This window comes from Periplaneta americana, chromosome 9, assembly GCF_040183065.1.
Source record: "Periplaneta americana isolate PAMFEO1 chromosome 9, P.americana_PAMFEO1_priV1, whole genome shotgun sequence".
NCBI lineage: Eukaryota > Metazoa > Arthropoda > Insecta > Blattodea > Blattidae > Periplaneta > Periplaneta americana.
The window spans coordinates 62,141,930-62,168,080 of NC_091125.1; the positions used below are offsets into that span (position 1 = coordinate 62,141,930).

At 36.5% G+C, this 26,151-nt stretch overlaps 1 protein-coding gene across 5 annotated transcripts in view; it reads right to left on the reverse strand.

Moving 5' to 3' along the window:
* Window positions 1-8,538: 8,538 nt before the first annotated feature.
* LOC138706001 (uncharacterized) overlaps window positions 8,539-26,151 on the reverse strand; it is a 48,061-nt gene continuing 30,448 nt past the window's right edge. For 2 of the 5 annotated variants that reach the window (XM_069834866.1, XM_069834869.1), the window contains 2 exons: window positions 22,432-22,689; window positions 8,539-12,071 (listed from right to left, as the gene is read on the reverse strand). In XM_069834866.1, the coding sequence (XP_069690967.1) occupies window positions 11,974-12,071; window positions 22,432-22,689 (356 nt within the window). In that variant the 3' untranslated portion in view covers window positions 8,539-11,973. The remainder of the gene's footprint in view (window positions 12,072-22,431; window positions 22,690-26,151) is intronic. The other 3 variants (XM_069834871.1, XM_069834867.1, XM_069834870.1) reach the window with 3 other exon arrangements.

Here is a 26,151-nt window from a genome sequence, read left to right on the forward strand (position 1 = left end):
GGGGAGGACAAGCCGTACGATAAACACGAGGGATGCACAAGGTTTTAGTTACAACATTTATGGCGGAGCATTAATTGAAATTGCATTTTCCAAAAACACACAAAACAGGAGAAAACAAACTGCATAACGTTATCATACACACATTTTAACAAACAAGCAATTGTAACGTCAAAATAATTCAATATAACAAATCAAATTTTGCTACTTATATGATGTTGCTTTCAAGCAGCATTTTTACGGTCATGAATTTCATTCTCTGTATGACTAACATAATATCACCGTCTTCTCTAGCCGAATTAAGAAAACTACAGTATATTGGTCTGAAGTGACAACACTATTTCCTAGACGTTATTATCCCTTCTCAAAGTTCAATTTATTCAGGCACAGTACCTGACCACTTCAGGCCAATAAACTGTAGTTTTGTTAATTCGGCCACAGAAGATGGTGATATTATGTTAGTCATACAGAGAATGAAATTCATGACCGTAAAAACTGCTGCTTGAAAGCAACATCATATAAGTAGCAAAATTTGATTTGTTATATTGAATTATTTCAACGTTACAATTGCTGGTTTGTTAAAATGTGTATATGATAACGTTATGCAATTTGTGATCTTCTGTTTTGTGTTTTTGGAAAATATTTCAATTAATGCTCCGCCACAAACGTCACTAAAACCTTGGTAATCCCTTGTTTATCGTACCGCTCGTCCTCCTCCCACACGTTAGCAGCACTTTGCTTACGTTTTCACTGTGCCTAAACGAGTTTTATGTTATGAAGAATGGTTTCCCTAGGAATAAGTTACTGTGTGAGAATTCGAACTTTCAAGACCTAACACAATTGCTGTAAATACAGCAAAAAAATACGATCGTGCAAAATATAGATTTGCATATTGAAATTTCTCGTCTTATAGGTATCGACACATTGTCTCGCGACACAGGTAGTCTACTAATAGACCTTGCCTTCTTCCAAACCACCAAACTACTATAATATTCTAAGTACTGTTTAACTGTCCTATGATCGATTTGGAAAATTTGTTATAAATGCAACCTTTCGGTGTACAAAATTTGAAGGTCCTATCCAACCTTCCAGTGTTGAACGTTCCCTTGTGAGACGAACTTCCGTGTCGATAGATTCGTATAATATTAACCACCATGAAACAAACTCTCTTTGTGGTTGCTCATTCTTTCCCCTATAGCTCACCTATCAGGTCTCGCCTCCTCATCTATATATACTTACAGGCATAAATGTAACTCAATGATCATTACTTACCGCTTCAAATGCAAAACTCAACAGCTCAACAGCCCTCGTCTCACATTACCGTTCGACTAAACGGAGTTCACCTTCTAAACACCATAGGCAGAGGGCAGTTGTGTGGTGGGCCTTATTCAACCAATGAGAACGCTAACAGTAATAACATCTGGTCCATATTTTTTTACGAAGTTTATTGTTGTGTTCAGATAACTTGGCTGGTGTTTTTAGTACGTTATTTTACGACCCTGTATCAATATCTCAGGTTATTTAGCGTCTGAATGAAGTGAAGATGTTAATGCCGGTGAAATGAGTCCGGGGTCCAGCACCGATAGTTACCCAACATTTGCTTATATTTGTTGAGGGAGAACCCTGGAAAAAACCTAAACCAGGTAACTTGTCCCGACCGGGATGGCCGGTGTTATGCGAGAAGATTTGAGTTGGGGTGATGTGGAGTGAGTCAGTTTCTCAGTATATTCAGTAGGGCAGGAGGAAAACTGCATGCATTATAACGTAAGTTACAGCTAGGGGGCGGATATTGATGAAAATTCATCTTATTTTTCACATTAGAACGATGCCTATTAGTATAGAAATCCTTTCTATGATAATATCAACGTAAAAAATTAATTTATTATATTGCATTTTTTTACGTTTTTGAACTAATAAGTCTACTTTTATATTTTTTTCGGCATTTTTTAATACTTTGTAGAACTTTTAAATCATTTCGAATGCATTTTATTTTTTTTTATTTACAGACAGGCCTGTTAAATATTTTTCTAAGCAAACAGATCAGTAGTAATTACCTACTGATTAAGTGAATAACAGTGAAGTTTAAGTTCTGTAGTTTGGAACAAACTCTAAAGTCTATCCCTCATTCCATTGAAGGCTTCACCTCATACAACAGAAGTAATATAAAAAAGCCTGACAACAGCTTAGTTTAAATAAGGACTTTGACCGCCACTGTTCTTTTGTCGGTACGAGGGTGTCTTTAGAATTTATGTTTGGAAGGGGAGAGAGTTTCATAATTTCCTGGACAATAGAACGTTGTGTCCCCAATATGTTTCAGAAGGGATGTACTGTAGTAGACATTATTTTTAATACAAAGATTGCAAGAATGCACGCTGCGCCCACAATTTGTTTTGTCATTCACACTCCCTTATCTGGAGGGTCTGGTAACAAAAGTGAAGAGCAGAATGAAGAGGAGACGAAGAATGAAGGCACTGACATGGATCACCCCTGATTGAAACACATTGTAAACCCTCATTAAAATCTATAGTTTTTCCTTAAAACCTTCATTTTGTTGCATACCCCTTTCCTTTATCTTAGTCAAATTCCATTTAGTTGCCTGCTCTCGCAGAGATTTGCAGGGCAGTCATTGAAACAAGATGACTAGTTTTTAAGAAGTTGTGGTTCAAGTACTTTGAATAATATTTAAATATCATTTTCTTTTAATTTCATGTCATTTTTCCATTACTTTAAAGGCATTTTAATGATCATTTTAATTAGATTTTTAGGTCATAAACATCCGCCCCATAGTTATAGCTATGTTGAAAAACATTTGTCGCGTACCTGTACTCAATGGGCGATCACAGTTTTTCCACTCACTGCTATCCAAACACTCGTACTTAACACAATGTAGTCTTCTTTTTTTCACTTTTGCACTCACAATACAGTAAACTACATCTTTATTGGTTCAATCACAGTACCGCACTAATGTTTCAGTAAAAGTTAATAGTCCTATACTACGCATTTTCACGAGGAAAATAAGTGAATTCTACGAGAGCTGCACAACTACTAACCCATACACACCCCTTTTTTCCTTGCCAGTATCAAATGGACTTTTCTGGTTTACTGCATATAATGTTGTGACCGGCCAAGCTATCGAAACACAACAGCAATTATATAGTAGGCCTATTAGACAAAACCAAACACATTCCCTATGGCCAGCTCTCGAAAAACATCAGTAATTACAAAATATTAGATAAAACCAAACACATTCCCTATAATACAGCATGAGAAATACATTTCAATAAAATTTATTGTGCATGTATTTAGATATGAATGTTCATTTGTACTTGTATTCTGTTATATATAGTTCTGTCTTTGAAACTCCATTCATACAGATGTAATAGGCCTATGTAATGAAGAAACTACAGGAAATTTAAGAACGAACTAATAAGAGAAACCGATAAGGTGAAGGAAGATTGGATGAAAGAGAAATATAAAAGAATAGAGGATTTAGAAAGAAAAGCAAGATATGATTTAATGTACCGCGAAATAAAATGTTTGGACTTCACAAACAAGAAAAACAAATCCATGTGGTTGATAGAGGACGAAATCGGAAATGAAATAACAGACAGACCAGGAATACTGAACATATGGACAATATATGTAGAAGAGTTATACGAGACAGAAAATCGTCCAGATGATTTGGCTATAGAAGACGAAGAACCCGTATCAGAAGACGAAAAAGAATTTTCTATTTTAAGGAAAAAAGTTGAACTAGTGCTTAAGGAAATGAAGAATGGGAAAGCAACAGGAGTTGATGGAATCCCCATTGAATTAGTGAAATGCTTGGGTGAAGACAAGAAGGAAATTCTATCATTATGCAACGAAATATATGAGAAAGGCGAATGGCCTGAAGATTTCACGGAGACAGTGTTGCTTCCAATACCGAAGAAAAATAATGCCAAGAAATGTAAGGAGTTCAGAACTATCAGCCTGATATCACACTCGGCAAAAATTCTTCTGCGAATACTGAATCGACGTTTATATTCTAAGATGGAAGAACAGTTTGGCTTGAGGAAGGGAAAAGGTACGAGAGATGCAATTGCACTGCTAAGAACAATCGGCGAAAATACTTAGAGAATAATAAAGAAGTGTATATAGTATTTTATGGATCTAGAAAAGGCGTTTGATAGAATGGACTGGAATAAACTGATGGGGATCCTAAAGAAAATTGGCGTGGATTGGAAAGAGAGGGGGCTGTTCAGTAACCTTTATATGAAACGAGTCAGTCATTATAGGAGAAGGAGTGTCAAAAGGAAGTGAAATATGGAGAGGAGTACGACATGGATGCCCTTTATATCATACCTGTTCTTATTTATGTAGTAACTGGAATTTTACAGTCCCATCAACTACACGGACAGAAACAAGACAAATGCGCTGAGTGGACACAGTAACTCATCTCGGATACTTATGTAAAGAACATGGAATCAGATGCGCAATTGCAACAAGACGTCTTTATTTTTTTTAATTAACTATTTAACGGTTATGTATTTTTAATTGGTTATTATACGACGTTTCATCAACTACTATGATTATTTAGCGTCTGAATGAGATGAGGTTGATAATACCAGCAAAATGAGTCCAGAAGCGAAAGTTACCCAGCATTTGATCTTAATGGGTTGAGAAAAACCCTGGAAGAAACCTCAACCAAGTAGCTTGTACCCACCAGGATTTGAACCCGGGCCCGCCCGTTTCACGATCAGCTACACTGTTACTCCACAGCGGTGGAACCGACATTGTATTAATCAGGTTATTTAGCGTCGATGGAATTAGTGATAGCGAGAGGGCATTTGACGAGATAGATTACCCGACTTTTGTTTTATGATTGGGAAACCTCGGAAAAAATTCATGTAGGTACCGGTAATCAATGGCAACGCACTATCACCCAACACCCAACACTTATCCGCATGACATTGACGAGCATTTCTACCATGAAGAACTGCTATTTTCACGTTCAACTTTACTTACATCCATCTTGGAGCACAACCAGCAGCACACTAACGTTTGAGCGTACTGTTAACTAGCCACCAATGCACACAGACACATAACATAGCGTTACATGTTCCAAAGATATAATATGATTGCCATGATTTATGAATCGACTCTCGTGTTCTAATTTTCTAAAAGGAGAAAGCGATTTGTATTAATCCACGTACATTATTACATTGAGGACTACCACTCACAAAATCCAATAGTACTTCTGCTGTTTGAATGTCAACTGAGCACATGGAAATGTACAGCCTTAGACACAAAAACTTACCACTCTCCTGTAGCGTGAATTTGTCTAAGTCCATTTCGGGCAGTGCGTAGTTCACACCTAATTTACTCCTTGAAAAAAAAAAATTATATATATATATATATATATATATATATATATTAGATTATTTTACGACGCTTTATCAACATTTTTGGTTATTTAGCGTCTGGATGAGATGGTGATAATGCCGGTGAAAAGAATCCGGGGTCCAGCACCGAAAGTTACCCAGCATTTGCTCATATTGGGTTGAGGGGAAACCCTGGAAAAAAAAACCTCAACCAGGTAAGTTGCCCCGACCGGGAATCGAACCCAGGCCACCTGGTTCCGCGACCAGACGCACTAGCCGTTATTCCACAAGTGTGGACCCTTGAATATATCTTCGTTACAGATTATTCATCATACTTGACCTATAAACAGACAGAAAAAGCAACAAAAAAACAAAACAAAGGAAAAACAGAGCGGAGTCGTGCATAAGAAATTCCTTCACGTGTAAACCTACGTTCTTACAGACTCAGCCGAAGTTTTCCAAAGGGGAGTTATGGCAGCCGGTTATTTTTTGTCTCAGACTGTACATGGATGAAGAGTCAATACTAAATAAGTACGGAGCTATGATCAGAGTTGGTCATGATTTAAATCAAATGACGTTTATTATTGAAATCAGATTATTTATTTTTAATTAAATCAAAGATCAAATTTATTTTTAAGTCTAATGATGCAGGAACGAATTACTTACATTAAACATAAATATTAGATTAGGATTAACATTTTCATCATGCAAAAGCTTAATGTTAAAGTGAGTGGGTTTTATTGTAAAACTAATTTTAGATACTGCTGGTACATTCTACTGATTTCACAGAATGATAAATGTTCAACCTTTTAAAAATGGGGGGGAAAAAAAACACGTTTTGAAAAAATGCTACTCATTTATCGTCTCTCGTCGCACAAACATTTCAAAAGATTACCGGTACTACAAATTTACCGCTTAAGAAGTTTCACGTCTATCAAAAGTATAGGCTACACACTCATTTTTTAAATACAGAGTGATTCGTAATTGTGTATTATAAAGCAGTGCAGAGTATTCTATACTAAAAATTAAACATATCTTGTAATATAAACTTACGGTGATGCCCACTTCGTAATGGAGATAAAGATCGCAACAGCTAGAAAGAGACAACAAGTACTTTTCTGAGAGTGCTGTTTATTGACGTGGTTATTTACTTTGCAAGTTCACAGAAGATGATCGAAATGTCCACCATTCACATCACAACACAATTTCGCCCTCCTTCACCATGAATGTCTTGCAATTGGACGATATTAGTCATGTCTCGAATTGTATTCCCTGCAGACACAATTGCATTCAATATATGCTCTCTCGTGGTGTGTCGTTGAAAGTAAACTAGTCCCTTCATGTCAGTGGTGATATTCGGCTGATTCGCACCAGTTTGGACGAACTGGTTGTTAAATTATTTCTAGGTAATATTTGCAATTATTATGGACATAATCATGTTTAACATAGGTACACATGAAAGAACTGGTTGTTAACGTTTTTGGATATCATCACTGCTTCATGTACCTCACAACCAGAAGTCGCAGGGAGTGAGATCAGGAGATCATGCCGGCCATGCAATAGGCCTATTGCGTCCAATCCATCTAACTGGATATTGTTCATTCAAATGACGTTTCACTGCACGATGGTAATGTGCAAATGCTTCATCTTGAAGTAGCCACATGTTGAACCATACCACCAGAGGTACATTTGTTGTGGCACTTCAGTCTGCAGAAGGCACAAATACGCAGCACCTGTTGACTGTAGCATTTCTCTTGCTTCATTCGTACTCAATGTGTACTGTAGAGTGTCGTCCGAGTGACTGATGCATGAACAGCTTCGATGTAATGCCAGCCCATATTGTTTCCCACAATGTTGCCAATCTCAATAACAAAGCACTCACGGCTATGTTTATATAACAAAATCTGTTTATTTTGGAATAAAGACTACTCTGCAATACTTCATAATACATAATTACAAATCACCCTATATATATATATATATATATATATATATATATATATATATATATATATATATATTCGCTTAAATGCGACAAGTTGATGTCAGTAGATATACTGGCATGTATAAGAACTCCTGCGGGACAAAATTCCGGCACACCGACATAAATATAAACTCGGCAGTTGCGTCGTTAAATAAACGATAATTTTTTTTTTTTCATTCTCACTTAGTTTCTCTCAGTCTTTCTCGTCCCGATCACAATGAACTTCAGATTCATTTCATGGCTAATATAATCTGCTCAATTTATTTTCTGATTAGACCTCACCTCTTCTCTTTGCCGGTTAATACTTCTGAAAGAGTCAAGCCCCACTAGGCCAGGTGTACACAGAATCACTCATGATGCGATACAACATTTTGTCTGATGGTACCTGAGGCCCATTAATTTCTTATAATGTGATGCACACAAAATCACTCGACAAGACAGTCTCGAGCTTGTACTTGGTTGCTAGCAGATGGTGCAGCATACTGCGCATGCATGAACAGCCATGTCCACAAACTCGACGTAGAAAATTTTCAAGAAGATACCCAATCATTAGAGACAATAGATCTTTGCAACCATGATAGATGTGAAATGTACCCAAATGCTGTCAAAAATAATTTTACGTTTAAAAGCATGTTAAACATATTAGTGTAGTTTTCTAATCCCTGATAAAATGTGAAATGTTCTGCTCTTCTTCCAAAATAATGAAAATGCACCATAACGTCATTTTCTAGGCTGGAGTTTTCCAAACCCACACAATCAGGAGATCAGTTGTCGAGAGCAGACAGTGTTAACCCGGCAGAGCTCTGAGACCCAGAGCAAGTAGTTTACATGTTCTGCATTATTATGTAAAAACATAATTAAATTCTCTTTTACTTAAAAAAACTTACGATTATTTTTTTAAATACCTAGATTAAGTCTAACAGACCCGGAGAGAGCATTTATGTAGAAAAATATGTATGAGCTCCACCAGGTTAAGCTGCCACGAGATGTTGTGAGACACTAGAAAACAAAATACTGTGTTGCAAAGAACTACACCGCATCTGATTCTGTATGCACCCAGTCTTACTGAAACAACCATTTGATACAAGAGAGCCAAATAGTTTTTCCAATTCAGAGTTATCAATTATTCAGAGTCTCAATGTACAATCAATACAGTACACCCACATCTCTCTAACATTCATGACAAACACAGCATTTAAACATTTACTTTTATTTTAAATCATGTATACACAGCAACTATATCATGTAGGTATATACTAATAAGTTTGATTTAATACAATGTTACAAGATGTGCTAATATTAAATTCATAATACTAAATACAAATATTACACACAGAATACTTGATAAATTTTACAGAAGAAAGAGTTCGTCCAAAGGGCTGGATTCGGGAAGAGTACCTAAAATGCTCATCGCACTTCCGCGTTGAATGGCAATACTTAAGTGTTGCCGCAAATAAGTAGTGCAACGGCGATCACCAGTAATGGAGATCAAAATTTGGCCAATTTGAGAGACCAAAACTTTAGCATCATGACTCCAAGGACCGAAGGTCTCCACAGCAATGGGGATAAAGATATAATTGTATAAAAAATAAAAAATTCATCTTAAAGTTTTCCATTTATTTATATTTTTTGATGTACCGAAGTACATATGATATTTCCATGCAGATATTCTGCGTCATCATGTGATGAAAGAGTGATGGAACGGAGAAAAATTCTCTCCGGCGCCGGGATTTGAACCCGGGTTTTCAGCTCTACGTGCTGATGCTTTATCCACTAAGCCACGCCGGATACAACCCCGACGCCGTTTAGAATCGTCTCAGATTAAGCTCCATCTCTTGGGTTCCCTCTAGTGGCCGCCCTCTGCACTACGTCATAGATGTCTATGAACGCAGGACCGAAGTCCATACATGTGTTGAGGTGCACTCGAATGAGTGACTGGTTGGCCGGGATCCGACGGTATAGGCGCCGTCTTAAATCACAAAGTAATTTATTACGCATATCATATATATTTTTTGATGTACTGAAGTACATATGATATTTCCATGCAGATATTCTGCGTCATCATGTGATGAAAGAGTGATGGAACGGAGAAAAATTCGGCGTGGCTTAGTGGATAAAGCATCAGCACGTAGAGCTGAAAACCCGGGTTCAAATCCCGGCGCCGGAGAGAATTTTTCTCCGTTCCATCACTCTTTCATCACATGGTGACGCAGAATATCTGCATGGAAATATCATATGTACTTCGGTACATCAAAAAATATATATGATATGCGTAATAAATCACTTTGTGATTTAAGACGGCGCCTATACCGTCGGATCCCGGCCAACCAGTCACTCATTCGAGTGCACCTCAACACATGTATGGACTTCGGTCCTGCGTTAAATAGACATCTATGACGTAGTGCAGAGGGCGGCCACTAGAGGGAACCCAAGAGATGGAGCTTAATCTGAGACGATTCTAAACGGCGTCGGGGTTGTATCTGGCGTGGCTTAGTGGATAAAGCATCAGCACGTAGAGCTGAAAACCCGGGTTCAAATCCCGGCGCCGGAGAGAATTTTTCTCCGTTCCATCACTCTTTCATCACATGATGACGCAGAATATCTGCATGGAAATATCATATGTACTTCGGTACATCAAAAAATATATATGATATGCGTAATAAATCACTTTGTGATTTAAGACGGCGCCTATACCGTCGGATCCCGGCCAACCAGTCACTCATTCGAGTGCACCTCAACACATGTATGGACTTCGGTCCTGCGTTCATAGACATCTATGACGTAGTGCAGAGGGCGGCCACTAGAGGGAACCCAAGAGATGGAGCTTAATCTGAGACGATTCTAAACGGCGTCGGGGTTGTATCCGGCGTGGCTTAGTGGATAAAGCATCAGCACGTAGAGCTGAAAACCCGGGTTCAAATCCCGGCGCCGGAGAGAATTTTTCTCCGTTCCATCACTCTTTTCCATTTATTGTTAGGCTATTTAGATGTTCCTCATAAGGGAACCTTAAAAAAATCTGTCATGTTGTAGATTTTATTCAATTTTTGTACAAAGGAAGATGTTGGAATGAGAGAGCAAATACCAAAAAATTGGCTTATTATGTGAACTGCAAGGTACTCAAAAAGAGGTGTAAAAATACTGAAAATCGCTTGAGTATCCCAATGACTGTACTGGTACGGTTGGCTTTCCAAGACCTGAAGTGCTCCCTCCCTTCCTGTGTCAACATTATAGTCGCTAGCTTATCGTATCAGGTACCCTGCAAGCAAAAGCATGCATACAAGTATTTATTTCAGTCAGTATAAAATTTCATATTGTCGCATACTGATGCAGACCTATCCATGTTTTATTATGTCTACAATATCAATGAATCCATTAAACGTTCAACTTGCTACGAAATATTTTCGTGAGAGAAATGTTAAGGAAATGGTCAACACTTCCAGCAGCCACTGTCATGAGGGTGAGTACAAAATTCTGTAATTAATATAACATATAATAATTCATGTTAAATACAACATATTATGGTTAGTAAGTATGCATGTAAGTTTTAATTCAGTGAAGCACCATGAGTTTAAGGGCCCGGTTGCCTGTGGTTGCTCAAGCATTGTGCCACCCAGCGGCCGAAGAATAAAACGGTACTGATAATTGGAAAGCTCTGTAGTAGAGTATACGAATATGTACAGATAACTGTACTGGTACATACAATTTAAGTATGTTGCTATTACCATACATAAATAAGCACTGTTTCGATTATTTAGTTTCATACTCTTAATTATCGTGTATATTTAAGATCATTAGTACCACTGTGTAAATGCACTCATCTGATGGATGTCCATTATGTGTCAAAATATTATCTCGTTTTATTTTAATAATACTGTTTCATAAATTTAAAACGACGAGTATGACAACATTTGCAAATATAATATCGGAATGACTTTCAATATGCAGTTCAGTGATACAGCTCCATTCCCAACTTCCTTCCTATCATTGCAATGCGACATAAACATCATATGCTGGCGAAGTGCGTGATGTCTACCTAGTATGAAACTACTCAACTTATTTGAACCGATAATGTACTTCCAAAAGAAGGGCCTGGCAGTGTAGGCAATGGGCTAATTTTTTGTTATATGCCTTTTCTTAACAAGACCTTTCAGTGTGCAAAGTTTCGAAAAGAATCTCAACATGACACAGTTGAAGGTTTCTTTTTCAGAAAAAAAAAAAAAATATATATATATATAGAGAGAGAGAGAGAGAGAGAGAGAGAGAGAGAGAATTGGACATAACTGTCACCTTTCCTCCTATTTGTCCATTAACTATGAGATCACCTGTACAGATCTCTTATTATATCTCTGCCTCTGTGCAACATCAGAAGTTTGCAATTCTTTTTAATGCTCTGATGCCCATGATCAAGATAAGCTTCTTGAAATTTACCGGTCACTTACTGGCAGATATATAATAAAAGAACTGTAATAAGAGTTTGTTTTATAATGGTACTTACTCCATTTACACCAATGTGTGTGTGTGTGTGTGTTTGCGTATGTGTGAACATAAAATTAATCTGAACAGCATGTTTCAGATTTATATCACAGATCGAGAAGTATTGTGAATACACGAATATAATTCTTCCTTTTTTCATTCATTTTCATGGGAATGCATAATCCTTGAAGTAATCAAGATTGTGGCGCAAAAAGTTAGCATATGTAGAAACCGCATTGCACAAAAGACGACTCCTGAAAATAAAGAAAAAAATATACGGTACTGTCAATAATGTATCAGTATTTGCATAAAGTCATCACAAAATATACTTGCTTTTTACCTTCAATTTACAAAACTACACTTTTACTTATTAGGCTATATGAAAATACAGGAGGTACCGGTACATCTTTACTGTGATGCTGCAATAGAGTATTTTACAGAAAATACACAATCAGAATTTCTATTGCTAGAAAAAAAAAAAAAAAAAAGGGGGAAAGGTTTTTAATGTTTATTATTATTATTGCATTATATTATATTTTTTTTACTGTTCGCGAGGCAAATCAAGGTGTGCCTTAAGTACTGCAGCTTGTATGTGATAAACTTAATACACAGCACCTACTGAGCCATGGCATTATAGCTCATAAGCCACAGACTCTAATAAATTTTTACGAAATTTGACGAAACTAAGAATAAAAAGAATGCTGTCATTTCAAGTATCTTTAGACAGTTTTTAACTAAACGTATAGATCTGGGTAAGACAACTATATGCTTTGTCCTTTTGCAGTATCTTGCACTTCTAACTGTATGCTTTCTGAACGAGTTAAGATCATTGTAGGGCTGGTGGTTCAGGAAGGGTTGACAAGGTCATGAAGCAATGTAGGGGTGGGCATAAATGTTGTCCAGGAGATTAAAATTATAACTCGAACTATAAAACATGCACTCAAGTTAATCCAGACGGAGCACAAATAAAAATAATTGTAAAGAAACTGTTTGAAGTTGTGTAACGGATAAATAATAATTAGGATTACATTATAATAATGATCTTTTCAAAAATGAACTGAGTAACACTTCTATTACGGTAAATTTAAGCACATGATATTATTCACAGCAAAACTGAAACAAATTTTTCTTTGTGAAATTAAAGTAAACATTGCTCTTCTGTTTCAAGAAAGTGTGACTATTAAATATTAATGCACTAGATGAACTTTATTACGATGATTTTCTGGATTTTTGAATTCTGATTACTGTCTTTGAAGGCAAGCTTACACTTCCAAAATCTTCTAGAAGATTTGAACATTTTTCCTCTGCAGCCATCACAATAACAGTAAAATCCCCATCAGTGAATGACCTTAGATTTTTCGCTATATATAGTGTGTTTTTGAAGCTCAAATGAACAAAATATTCGCTAATTTGATGATCAGCAGTCTTCTTTAACTGTTTTATCGTCTCATCACGTTCATCTCCCTGATATTTGTCATATTCACTTGCATAGCATGAAGAATAGTGCCGTTGTAGATTAAACTTTTATAATACAATGCATTTTCTTGTCACAAACTACTGTAAACATTTTTGCCTCTACACCACACAACACAAAAAGGAAAAGATTCTCCCCATACTGACAAGAAATTAGGCACGGATTGGTTAGAAGTCATCACAAAGATATGTTAACTTTCGAAGCTTACAACGACTGAACACTAGCAATGCCTTTACAATGAATTCCCCATACGCAGCACAACCAGCTACACATGCACTCAGAAGATGTCACTAGCTGTACAAGCCTCGCACTCACTGCATATACGTCACAAGTAAGAGAACCCAACACCAAAATGAGCAATAACCACCTACTAGTCGGCTCTGGTCTTGATAAAAAAATTACAAGCAGCAGGGAACATCAATGCACTCTATTGGACACCTGGACTCATCCTCCAATGTTGGCCATTAGAAGGAGAAGGAAAAGAAGAAGAAGAAGAGCAAGAAGAAGTCTTCTGACTTATCAACAAAATTCCCCAAAAAAATTATATTTAGCTGAATCTGAACGGAATTGGTAAATAAATATGTTAAATACGAGTAGATATGAAAAATTAAATCTCGCTGGTGCAAATTTAGCTGATTCCTGGTAGGGTAGTAAAGAAGAAACTACATTTTATAATATTGCAGTACCAAGATTAATAGAGGTCATACCATAAGCGTACATGTAGAGTGCACGAGGGTATTTATGTTGAACTTGTAGGTGCAGACATCCAGTACCACCAGCCATTACCAAACACCATTTTAGGTTTGAATTTCAATTTATTTTTTTTGCTCTATTCCATATCCAATGACTAAATTCTCCATGTAACAAAGCAGGACGTCTCACTATTTATCAGTACATACATCACATGATATAAATTTTTCTTATGTTTTTAAAGTGCTGTCGACATAATGCAAACAAAATAAGCCTGTTCTATTTTTTGTCTAATAGCAGCATCAATAAGGGCACTAAGGGCCTCTTCAGACGGGACCACTTAGCAGCACCACTTAGTGGTTTATTGGTGGCACTGTGAACACACGTCTGAAGCGCTGCAAACACATGTTGTTTTTTTTTTAATTGGGTTATTTTACGACGCTGTATCAACATCTAGGTTATTTAGCGTCTGAATGGAATGAAGGTGGTAATGCCAGTGACATGAGTCCAGGGTCCAGCACCGAAAGTTACCCAGCATTTGCTCGTATTGGGTTGAGGGAAAACCCCGGAAAAAACCTCAACCAGGTAACTTGCCCCGACCGGGATTCGAACCCGGGCCACCTGATTTTGCGGCCAGACGCGCTGACTGATACTCCACAGGTGTGGACTCAAACACATGTTTGAAGCCTTGGTTAATACACCAGATTTTTTGCATAGAATTGTTCAGTCTTCCAATGAACATAGGCATAGACGGAGATATACTTTTGGTAATGCTTCTCATACTGAGAAAGAATAGACCAAGAAATGGAAGAAGCATCTGAGTCCATCCATTGGTTTTGGAAAGACTGAATCGAAGACTAATTCACACTTTATTTGATGATTTACATCAGTATGATAAAAAGTTTTTTTTCCCCCTATTTTCGCTTGTTTAAGAAGTCATTTCAAGAGCTTCTAGATGGAATTACCAATGAAATAAAAAAAAGACACCATGATACAACAGTCTGTATACTGTCGTGGCGATGTAGGGAGTTGGTGGCCCAACAATCATCCGTAGCAGAGCCACAGACACGCCACTGAAATAGTGGTGTGGCTGTAGCCTCGTGTGAAACCTACAATTGAATTCTCTTGATATCACGATGGGAAACACTACTTTTGGTGGCTGCCACCAGTGGCAAAGCAAACTATTCAAACCATCCACAACGCTACTGTTCTGTGGCTGTGTGTGAATTCTCCATTTATATCTATTATTCACAAGCAGGCAGCATTTCTGCAGTGCTCTACAATGCCTCTAAAAGTGGCCTTGTCTGAAATTTTTTTTTTTAAATTATGGTTTATTTAACAATGCTCGCAACTGCAGAGGTTATATCAGCATCACTGGTGTGCCAGAATTTTGTCTCGCAGAAGTTCTTGTACATGCCAGTAAATCTACTGACATGAGCCTATCGCATTTAAGCACACTTAAACGCCATCGACCTGGGCCAGGATCCTTGTTTCAAGGGGCACTAACTGCTGTAATTAACTCATTCTGAATTTGAGGTTATGTACTTCCAACAAGTTAAATCTAATCAGTTTTTTTGAGACAAGAATACTATTTTAGGACAAAAATAAGAAACTTATTTGAATAATGATTATAAGGGGGTACATACAGCTTCATGCAGTCAAAAATTTAACGTTTTGAATATTTTTTCTCAGTATATATGACTTAGAGGAAATATTACAATATAAGCATCTGAAAGTCCCATCATTCTACTTTATATTAAGACCATCCATTTTTCAACTTGCCTAATAATAGGTCTACCCTTGCGTTTTTTTTAAAGCAAGACATAAAGCGCTGCAGCAAGACCGTTCTTTTATTACATTTGCTTCACCGTCGCTGCAGCAGCGCTGTAGCAAGCGTGCAGCAAATCAGAACTTTGCTTTACGAGTTTGCTGCACGATCCATCATGGCGGAATGTGTATTTTGGTCTTTTGCAACGTTTATTATTGTCAAAATCGTCTAGTAATAATAATTCCATGTCATTATCATGGAAGTCGAAATTATTTAACATGTTTGGTTCTTTTAGGGTTAAATTTATTACGGCAGAAATAGAAGCCAATATTAATTGTCCACCATTTTGCAGTCAGTTGACCTACTTACGTTTTTTTTCGACCCTCATTTTGCTGCAGCAAAGGCATGAAGTGCTTCAGTGAAGCGCTTTAAAAAAAACGCACGGTACCTGTTTTAATTTTTAAAAATGGCGACTACATTCTGTTCCAAAGTTCGGCGTTTCAATCCTAACTCAACTAATTTTCACCTTTTCCATGTTGTGTTTTCTTCAGTTTTAAGGCAAAATATAGGTGTACAAATCTAACCACCATTCACCAATTTCGTCTTCGTGTTCATGAAAAGGTAACACTTACTTGGCTGAGAAACAAACTGCACTGATCAGGCATGATAAAATATACAAGTTTTTCTGTACTTGTTCATTGTGCTTTGAAATTTTCAAGGAGTGCTGATTATCTACTTAGAGATAAATCCTATTCCAGAAATCACCAAAAACTTGAAGTTTGTAAAAACACGTGATGTAATTTTTCATCTTCTAGCGTTTATCGACTGCTCTACACAAATTAAGTCATTGAATTCAGTATCAGACAATATTGATTGTTCCATACTGAAGAGCAAGCATGGCTCTAGTATTTTGGTATAATTGGCTAAACTAAAATATCTCGTATATTCTTGATTTTTGTCTTCATATTCAAAAGAAAGTTGCAGTTGTGGCTGTGGTCGTGCTTTATTACTGATCAAGAGTTTCTCTGCTCCCAAAATGTTTTTTCTTTATTTTCTCAAGCCACTAGCATAGCTCAGCCAATAGTACATTTGTCTACAGATCCGAGGGCCGTGCTTGGACGTAAGTTCGAATATCTATTGATTTGATTACCTCATTGGGTTTTTCCGAGGTTTTCCCATGACGAATCTCGGACTCATCTCGCCAAATACAATTTTTCTATCACCAATTTCATCAATGCTAGATTCTAGTAGTTAAATGACTGGTTAAAAGCATATTTATCCCCTCATCTGAAAACCCACATTTCATTAATTCAAACTTTTAAAAGTATAATCACACCTCACACAACAATGCGGCAGTGTAACGTTCTCGTCAGTACAAAATAAAGCTAGCTATCGTGTATTCAGTCCAAATGGAATCTCTTATGGCCAAGATGCACTTGGAACGATGAACTATTCAGATGGGCTGTAGGTAGTTATTGTGGCACATATACTGCACACTTGCGCCTGCCGCAGAAACAACCTCTGGCTGAATGAAATGAAACAGAATGTTTGGCAAATTGGAAACTTTTATACTAGAATTAACGAATGTTTGTACTTCTGACAGTTGTATGTGGAGTCGCAGGGGGGAGTGCGCTGTTGCCGCATTGCAGTGAGAGACGGACGGGACAGCAGATTTCAAATTCAGAACTATATCTTATCTCACGTTGCATTAAATTAGGCTCGAATTCTAATTTCTAATGCAGGTATCTTGAATCCAAGATTGTTACTAGAGATGTCTGACTAAAAGACATTGTCGCAAAATTAAAAGTAGCAAAAGTTCACGGAACTACACACAACAAATTTTGATCGATCAGTACTATCACACTATATACTAATACCACTACTGTCACTGCCATACCACCACTTTTAATAATAATAATAATAATAATAATAATAATAATAATAATAATAATGATAATAATAATAAAGGTAAAAGGTAAAGGTATCCCCGTAACATGCCATGAAGGCACATGGGGGGCATGGAGGTAGAGCCCCATGCTTTCCATGACCTCGGCACTAGAATGAGGTGGTGTGGTCGGCACCACGCTCTGGCCGCCTTTTACCCCCGGGAAAGACCCGGTACTCAATTTTATAGGAGGCTGAGTGAACCTTGGGGCTGTTCTGAAAGTTTGGCAACGAGAAAAAATCCTGTCGCCACCTGGGATCGAACCCCGGACTTCCAGTCTGTAGCCAGCTGCTCTACCAACTGAGCTACCCGGCCGCCAATAATAATAATAATAATAATAATAATAATAATAATAATAATAATAATAATAACATTAACAATAAATGTAATATTCTGAGGACTGGGTAAATTTTGTTACATAAACGAATTATGTTCTGCTATTATTTGAAACAACAAGTATTTTTGTTCCTTTTTAAAGTACATTTATTCACAAAGGGCTAAATAATTATACACCGAAATAAATGAATTCGTAAACAAGTAATATGGATTTAAATTTGTATTTGCAGGAACGAAACCACACTTCAAATTTTGACCGTTTGCGAGCAAGACAGGGAGCCTCAACAATGAACGAATAACGTGAAAATGTGCGATATATTTAGTATTTAAATAACAATGTTATAAAACCGGTACACGAACACTGATAATCTACAACACATTTCAATACTAAAAATATATAAAAAAATAATTAAAAAATGGCGCGAGAGACTTCATGTACTAATTAATTACGTATTTTCTAAGGAAAGAAGTGAATTGTCTTACTTTTAACAAATGAAATATGAATACATCAAGCAACTCTGACACATTAAAAATATCATGTATATAAGAACGTTTAATGTGTGACTGTGGTGTCGAAACACTCCACCTAGTTCTCAGGATGTTCCTTTTCTTTTTCGCACTTTTCCTTTCCAATATTGATGACAGTATTTCTGGAAATGTTTAGAGCAGCAGTAGTTCTCTCCAACACTTTATTAACATCAATTAGCGGACCCTCATTCTGTCTTTCTAATTCAAAATAAGCCCTAAGAGAACATACCATTTCACAGGCTTGGCCACAAATCGGTGTTCCTTTGTCGAACCTTACAGTTTTTCTTTTTGGAGAATGAAGACGTGGCCGCCCTCTTTTACCTTTAAGGCTTGACTGTGCCAAATAAACCGTAAAAACTAAATAAACACTAATAAGCCTAACAACATACGACACACACATACTTATAATAACTCCCTACAACAATTACTACGAAACACTGAGATAAAAAGGCAGATAAAACTAGAAACAACGAACAGAAAACCAACCGACTCATAAAGCACGTGTGTATATTTTGTTGAACTGGCAATGCTTCGCATGCTTGTTGAAGGTTGGCGGCAGCAGGGTGAGAGGGGAACAGACTGTGATTGGGGGTTGCTATAGCAACATGCCCCCACCTCACTCATAATGTTAACTGTCAGAAGTACAAACATTCGTTAATTCTAGTATAGGCATTAGTGATTTGGTGTAAATGGACTAAATGACAATAATAGAACCTGAGAACTACAATCATTTTTAATGCATTGAAATCAGAGCGTTTAGAATAGAAAGTGTGGTAACTCGGCAAGGGTGTAATGGGACTTTTAAACCCCCTAGTGTCGCCGCGGCAACTGAGCGAAACATTGGCGTGGCGATCGTTCCAAGATTGCAGTTTTCCTCTTAATACTGTGGACAGAGCATGTAAAACTCGTTCTGCTATGGAATTAAGAAGATATTTCTTGTGGTGTTCGGGTGATTTTTATTGTGCCGTTTATGTGAGCGAGTAGTAATAAGCCTAATTGTTTTGTTCTTGATGTAAATCCAATTATAGATACTCTATAATCTGTAAGGAAGAGACTTTCTTTTATCCATCCATAGACTAGACTATTTTTCAGAAGTGGTGTAGAGCAATTCCACGAACACAGAAAACTGTATGCTCGTTCTTATATCTGTGATATCCATTTTTCTGCGGTTTTGATTGTGATTTTTTAAAATTATGATTTATTTAACGACGCTCGCAACTGCAGAGGTTATATCAGCTTCGCCGGTATATCGGAATTTTGTCCCACAGGAGTTTTTTTTACATGCCATTAAATCTACTGACATGAGCCTGTCGCATTTAAACACACTTAAATGCCATCGATCTCGGCCGGGATCGAACCCGCAACCTCGAGCATTGAAAGCCAGCGCTATATCAACTGCGCTACCGAGGGCGATTTTTGATTGTAAGAGCCGATAAATTTATTATTGCCAGTAAAGAGGTAGGACTTCCACGCAAGAACTGGCGACCAAAACCGTATGCTATAACACATATTTTCCCAAACTTGCCTCGATATCTTAAAAAAAGAAAAGAAGAGAAAATATCCAACGAAGAGGACATCAATCCGTTCTCATAACAATGTATCCTTACCAAGTACCATCTGGCTATGACCAATTCCATTGACGCTAAATAATCCAGCAGTTGATGCAGCATCGTTAAATATCCGAGTAAAAAATAATTGGATGTGACACTCGAAAATCAGAAGAACACCTTAGTTGATCATGCGCTTGTATACATTTATGTACCATTACTCCACACCTGAATGCCCAAAATTATGTCTAGTTACATTGACCGTAATTCCTTCCATTGAATGAACTCCAGATCAGCATTTCAGCTGTTTAGTGTGAGTTTTTCAAAATCGATACATTTTTTAGAGTCATAAACTGTGATGGGTTCGAGGAAAGTGAAAATACAAAAGAATTCAAAGGTGAATGAACGACCATGCATATACGTTGAACTCAAAGACTCCCTCGTCTGCCCTGTACATAGGATTCTAGCATTACACGATTTTAGAAAATATATGACACGTAATTGACAATATAAAGAACACGTTTGCCTAAGAAAGAACCCTTGAATTATTTAGAGTGACAATTCAGAGCACTAGCGAAATATATTAATTCTTGTGGGATAGCAGATTTAAATATATTCAGACAGAAAAACATAACTAGGATCCTCTAGAGCGATATTTTGGAATTAGAAAATGATTATCTTGTGATGATTACCATAGACTTTATACTTGTGAAGATTTTTCAATCTATGTGCCTGTTAAAAAATGTGCTGTATTAAAGTGCTAATTGTGAACTCCTAATTGAATCCAAGCACCTAGCTTCTACTTCATTAAATATGCATGTTTAATTATTAATTATTTTATTTTTTATAATAGCACTTTAGTCGTAATTAACGTAAAAGTTATTTCGATAACAAAAGTACAGTATAATTCTACTTTGCATCTAGGCTAGAACTTAATCTAGTTTACAATTGTATTACAGTTGTTTATTACGTTTCCACATCATAAGAGATTTCTAATCGAGCATATGAGAAAGTAATAGACCTCATGGAAAAGTCGTTAATTTAATATTCTCCAATAAGTAGCATAAACTACTTAATACAGTGCTACCAAATTGTTTTAATTTTACAAAACACAAAATAACCTAGGTATTTCAAAAGGTCAAAACTTACATTATCATAGATATAATATCGAAGCTTAATTTATGAGTCTAAGTTGCACGTAATATTTTTTGTTCCCCTGAATTACGTATAAACCAGATACAACTGCAACTAATGACTAAATAGTAGATAAAAACTATTGGTGAAGATAAAGTGTCTCCTTCATTATATTACAATCTTTCTTGTGTATAAAAACTATAATTTCATGTCAATGCGTACTTTATAATGCCATAAAAATGTTCAGTTTTGCGATGCTGTACTTTTTTTTTTGCGTATTTCTGGCTGAAGCAGGCACAATGTTCCATTTTTCGGTTAATTATTATATTTACTATTCAGGGTTGTGTTATATAACTCACAATTTGTTAATATAGTAATATTACATTTTTAAAGAAGTAAAATATTGTAACTAAGTACTTTACAATACATTATTATCTAATGGGTTATTTTTAAAAACCTTTTTCATTCACTTGAATAGCGATCTTGAAACTGGGCACTGAAAATAGGGCTAGCGCCACTCGGCTACGATCCACTGAACTAGAGGAAGTAACGTCTTCTACCCGCTCTGGCAGTAGTAAAAAAGTATTGGTGAAAATATAATGTCCCATTTGATATATTATATTATACTTTCTTGTATATCGAAAACTATAATTTTGTGTCAAAATGTACTTACAACAACACAAAAATGTTCAGTTTTGCGAAGCTGTACTTTTTTTTTTTTTTTGCGTTCTTCTCTCTGAAGCTGACAGAATGTTCCAGTTTACTGTTGATTATTATACTCGTATTTACGATTCAGGAGTGAATGATATAACTCAAGAGTAGTTAATGTAGTAGTATTACATTTTTTAAATAAGTAAAATGTTATGATAAACTATAATATACTTTTATCTAGTGGGTATTTCAAAAACATCTCCATTGACTCGAATAGCGCTCCTGAAACCGAGAACAGAAAGCAGAGCGAGCGCCGCTCTGCGATGAACCGCTGGACTAGTGGAAGTATCGTCACTTTCTCTTCTACCCGCTCTGTTGAAATATTTAATGCAACTATAATGAAACCTTACAATATGTAATCCACCTCCGATTCCCAGGAATATACTATTTTATGCCAAATCATTATTTCCTTTCATTTTGTTCAATTTAACATAAAAATCTTGTATGTGGAAAGAAAAACTCGTAATACTATCAAACTTACCAGTACCTGAGGAATGACTGCTGGTACCTGAGGAATCACTGCTATCACAATTTGGCCATGGTATTTTGTCTACTTCTATCCACTTTCCTCCTCTCTCACATTTCACTGTCTTCTGAGGTGCTAATTTTGGATCTTCAGTACAAGAATAATTCATGTTTGTGGTCACTGTATAACCTCCACGACATGCTTCTTCTCCACTCACCATAGTATATGTAAGGTTGTCCATTTGTTGAGGCTCAGGACACGTTTTTCCACTAACTGTAACATTTCCAATTCACAAGAGTCTATCAATATTTTCCTGACTGCCTGAAAGTTGAAAATGCTATCAAATCAAGGAGATGCAATGTCGAATAAGTAAAAGTGGTTTTTCAGCACATAAGATGAAAGAACAGGAAGTAAGCATCAAATTCTCCTACACATACTCACGAAAGCTATAAAGAAGCGTTTCTCGAGCAAATGATAAACAAGACATAAGAGTGAAAGTAATTTTCGAAATTAAGAAATCAAAAGTAGTATAACCTCTGTTAAAGATGAAATTCAAAAATCGAAAGTAATGTGATCTCCATTAAAAATGCTGATAGTTCTAAATGCCTTTCATCAAACAAAACCAATGAAAATCAGACTCATGTTAAACAAATTGAGGGGTTTGGGGGAAAAACCAGGCAGTTCGAATTCAGTACTTTTCGAGATAATGAAGAAAAACTTACCGCCAAACAATAAGCATGTACAGAAGAGGCAGGTCTAAAATGCATTGTAACTGTGAATGTAATTCTTGGAACTACTTGGTTCTTCGACCAAACGATAGAGCGTATTTTTTTTGCCCTCTGTGCATAAATAACTCAAAAATGAAAAAAATTGGAGCTGCCTGGTTTTCCCCAAACCCCCTCTGCTGTTTACGAAGGCAGGAGAATCAGTTGCTACTGCATTTCTGAGGAAACGTGCAATGAAAACAGCCTGAGGAAAGAGTTCGAAGACAACTGTTCAATACAACAATGTGCAATGTTCCTGCTAAATTCTACCATTCATTGTCTGTGAGTGAAATTATGGCCAAAAACAATATTGTTCTGTCCGAACCCTACCTATTCACTAGATTCACCACAGTCATTGTTTCTTCTTTCCAATTAAGGGAAGAAGATTCGTAATACTTGACTGAAAATGGCACTCATTGGGCTTCAACAAGTGAGCTTTCTACTTCCAGAGATGATGCATTGTTTTCAACTAACGAGGAGACTGCTTCGAAGAGGCTAATATGAATTAATAATCCTCAGTTCATACTAGAAGACTCCACATATCAACAAATATACTGCAAAATTCTTCTGCACCCCAACCACTGATTGGTTCTAAGTTTGTGCCAGAAAATAAGGTATATATGGAGCAATAACAGATGATTTGACATAATAGATCATTATTTTAAGTTAGCAACCTAACATAAAGCATCAAATGCTTGCAGGATTTTTGAAAGAATGTACTTACATTATGAAGCATCCACATCAGGTAACAAATTGTTCCTAAAGGGTTTCCTCTTCTGACCTTATAATATTTCAGGTCTGAATTACCGGCAACTGGCTAGCCATTATAGCTTGCACTATTACTGTGCAGATGTGGCTGAACATTAAACAACCGCAGTTCAACACAGCACAGCACCGACACAGTATTATAATACAGCACAAGGAGCAAACAGTGACAGAAACTGATTGACCAACCACCGTTTCTATCTCTTTGTAAGAGTTAGTGTTTTGAGTGGTGCTGCATCTCCTTGTTATGCTATTATACTTCACTGTAATGGTCCACTATCGACCCTGCCTACAAATCACATTCTTTCGTGACAGCCTTAATTATTAGTTTTCCAATTGTTTCAAATATCGTATTTTCATATCGTGTTTAGAAAAATAGCAAATTTGCCATTAATACTTCGAAAATATATATAAAAGGTGTACTTCCGACAGGGACTAGGCACCATAAAGCAGTGTTCCGCAACTTTTTTCTATTCACAACACACCCTAGACTCAATACAGCAAACCAAAATGTTAATCCCCTCAAAAACATATAATGCGACTCTCTTAATATAATTACGTAATCAACTAGAACAAATATCACAGCAATGCCTTTGAGCCCAATGAGTTTACTCGTGTGAATCTGACTTAAAAACTTTACATTTAAACTACCAAAAGTCGGCCCATTAATGCATAGCATGACCTGCCAAAGTGGTGTCCAACTTGAAAATGGGTCACAGTCCTGCCAACTATCCGCAATATGCGGAACACGAATCACACAACTGAAGTGGGCTTGCGCGCACACAAACACACACACAGACAGACAGACAATAATATTAAAAATAATATTACACCGATTGCACGTCTTTTTCCATATGCATTTAAAACTATTCTTCCTAACATACAAATAGGTAACTCATAACCAAAGACCAGAACTTTGTCAGAATGCCTTTTTAAATGTGATAAATCTATCTTCATTTTGAAAGTAAATCTGTACGAATTATACCTTTGTGATTGAAACGTCACAGTTTTATGTTGCCCTTTTCTGCCTTTTTTTTTTATATAAATACCTAATTTACAAAATAAATGCTTTTTTTTGCCTTTATTTGATTATTATCTATTATTTATTAATTTATTATTAAAAATTGCCTACAGGTATATTTTAATTTATTTCTATAACCGCTACAATGAAAGTGACTTCAATGAATGTATATTATTGTCTTTCAGTCAGTTCATATTCTCTTTGCAACAATGAGTGCTGCAGTGCAAAAATGTATAACGATAAGCGTTTTAATTTTGTGTTTATTTGACAAGGCAACAATGAGTGCGGATCTAACGTTATTTTTCTTTCAGTTGTCATTGCTATGTTGTTGTAGCTAGCAGCAAGATGCCGAACTTCAGTGTTTCTTTACGCAGTAAATTGCAAAGTTACGTTAATACTTTTGGATCCGACGTATTTTGTACTGACGGTAAAGTACTTACATGCAAAATATGTGAGCAGTCAGTCAGTGAACTACGGAAAGAAATATTTCATATCGCAACATATCAGTACAACCAAACACAAAAATGTACTTTCCAAGGCTACTGGGATTTCTTTGCTTCCAACAGTAATTGCAACATCGAGTCGAAAATCTCAATTTGCATTCAACTTATGTAAAGCTCTTCTTGCTGCCAAAATCTCTTTGTGGAAAGTGCAAGGTTGTGGGTCTAGCGCAAGGTTTTTGTAATTGCCTTTTATTGCGTATTGTAGCTATTTATAATGCCTTTTTGCCTGCCTATTTTAATGATTCATAATGCCTAAACTTCCAGTCTCTGCTCATAACTAATAAGTGTTTTATAGAACACAATACTACCATGTGATGTATTGATTATGATTATGAGTTATGACTTTATGATCACTCTTGGTCTTAAAAGACAAAAGATTAGGAGATTTTAGTTTGTTGTCACTGCAATTTACAGCACTATACATAGTTCCTTTATCCAGACATTATTAAAATGTTATTAACAATCCATGTTCTTTTATAAGCGCGTGCTGACGTAGCAGTCCTATGACCTATTGCTTTAGCTTGCTAACCACTTGGAAGCTACTGTCGCAACAGCTGTCGAATGGTGGCAGAAAAGATGTTGGAGTTGCGTGAGCATGAATGTTATGTATTAGACCAGTGGTTCCCAAACCTTTTGAAGGTGCGATGTACTTCTGTGTAAGACTTTCTTTTGTGATCTCCCT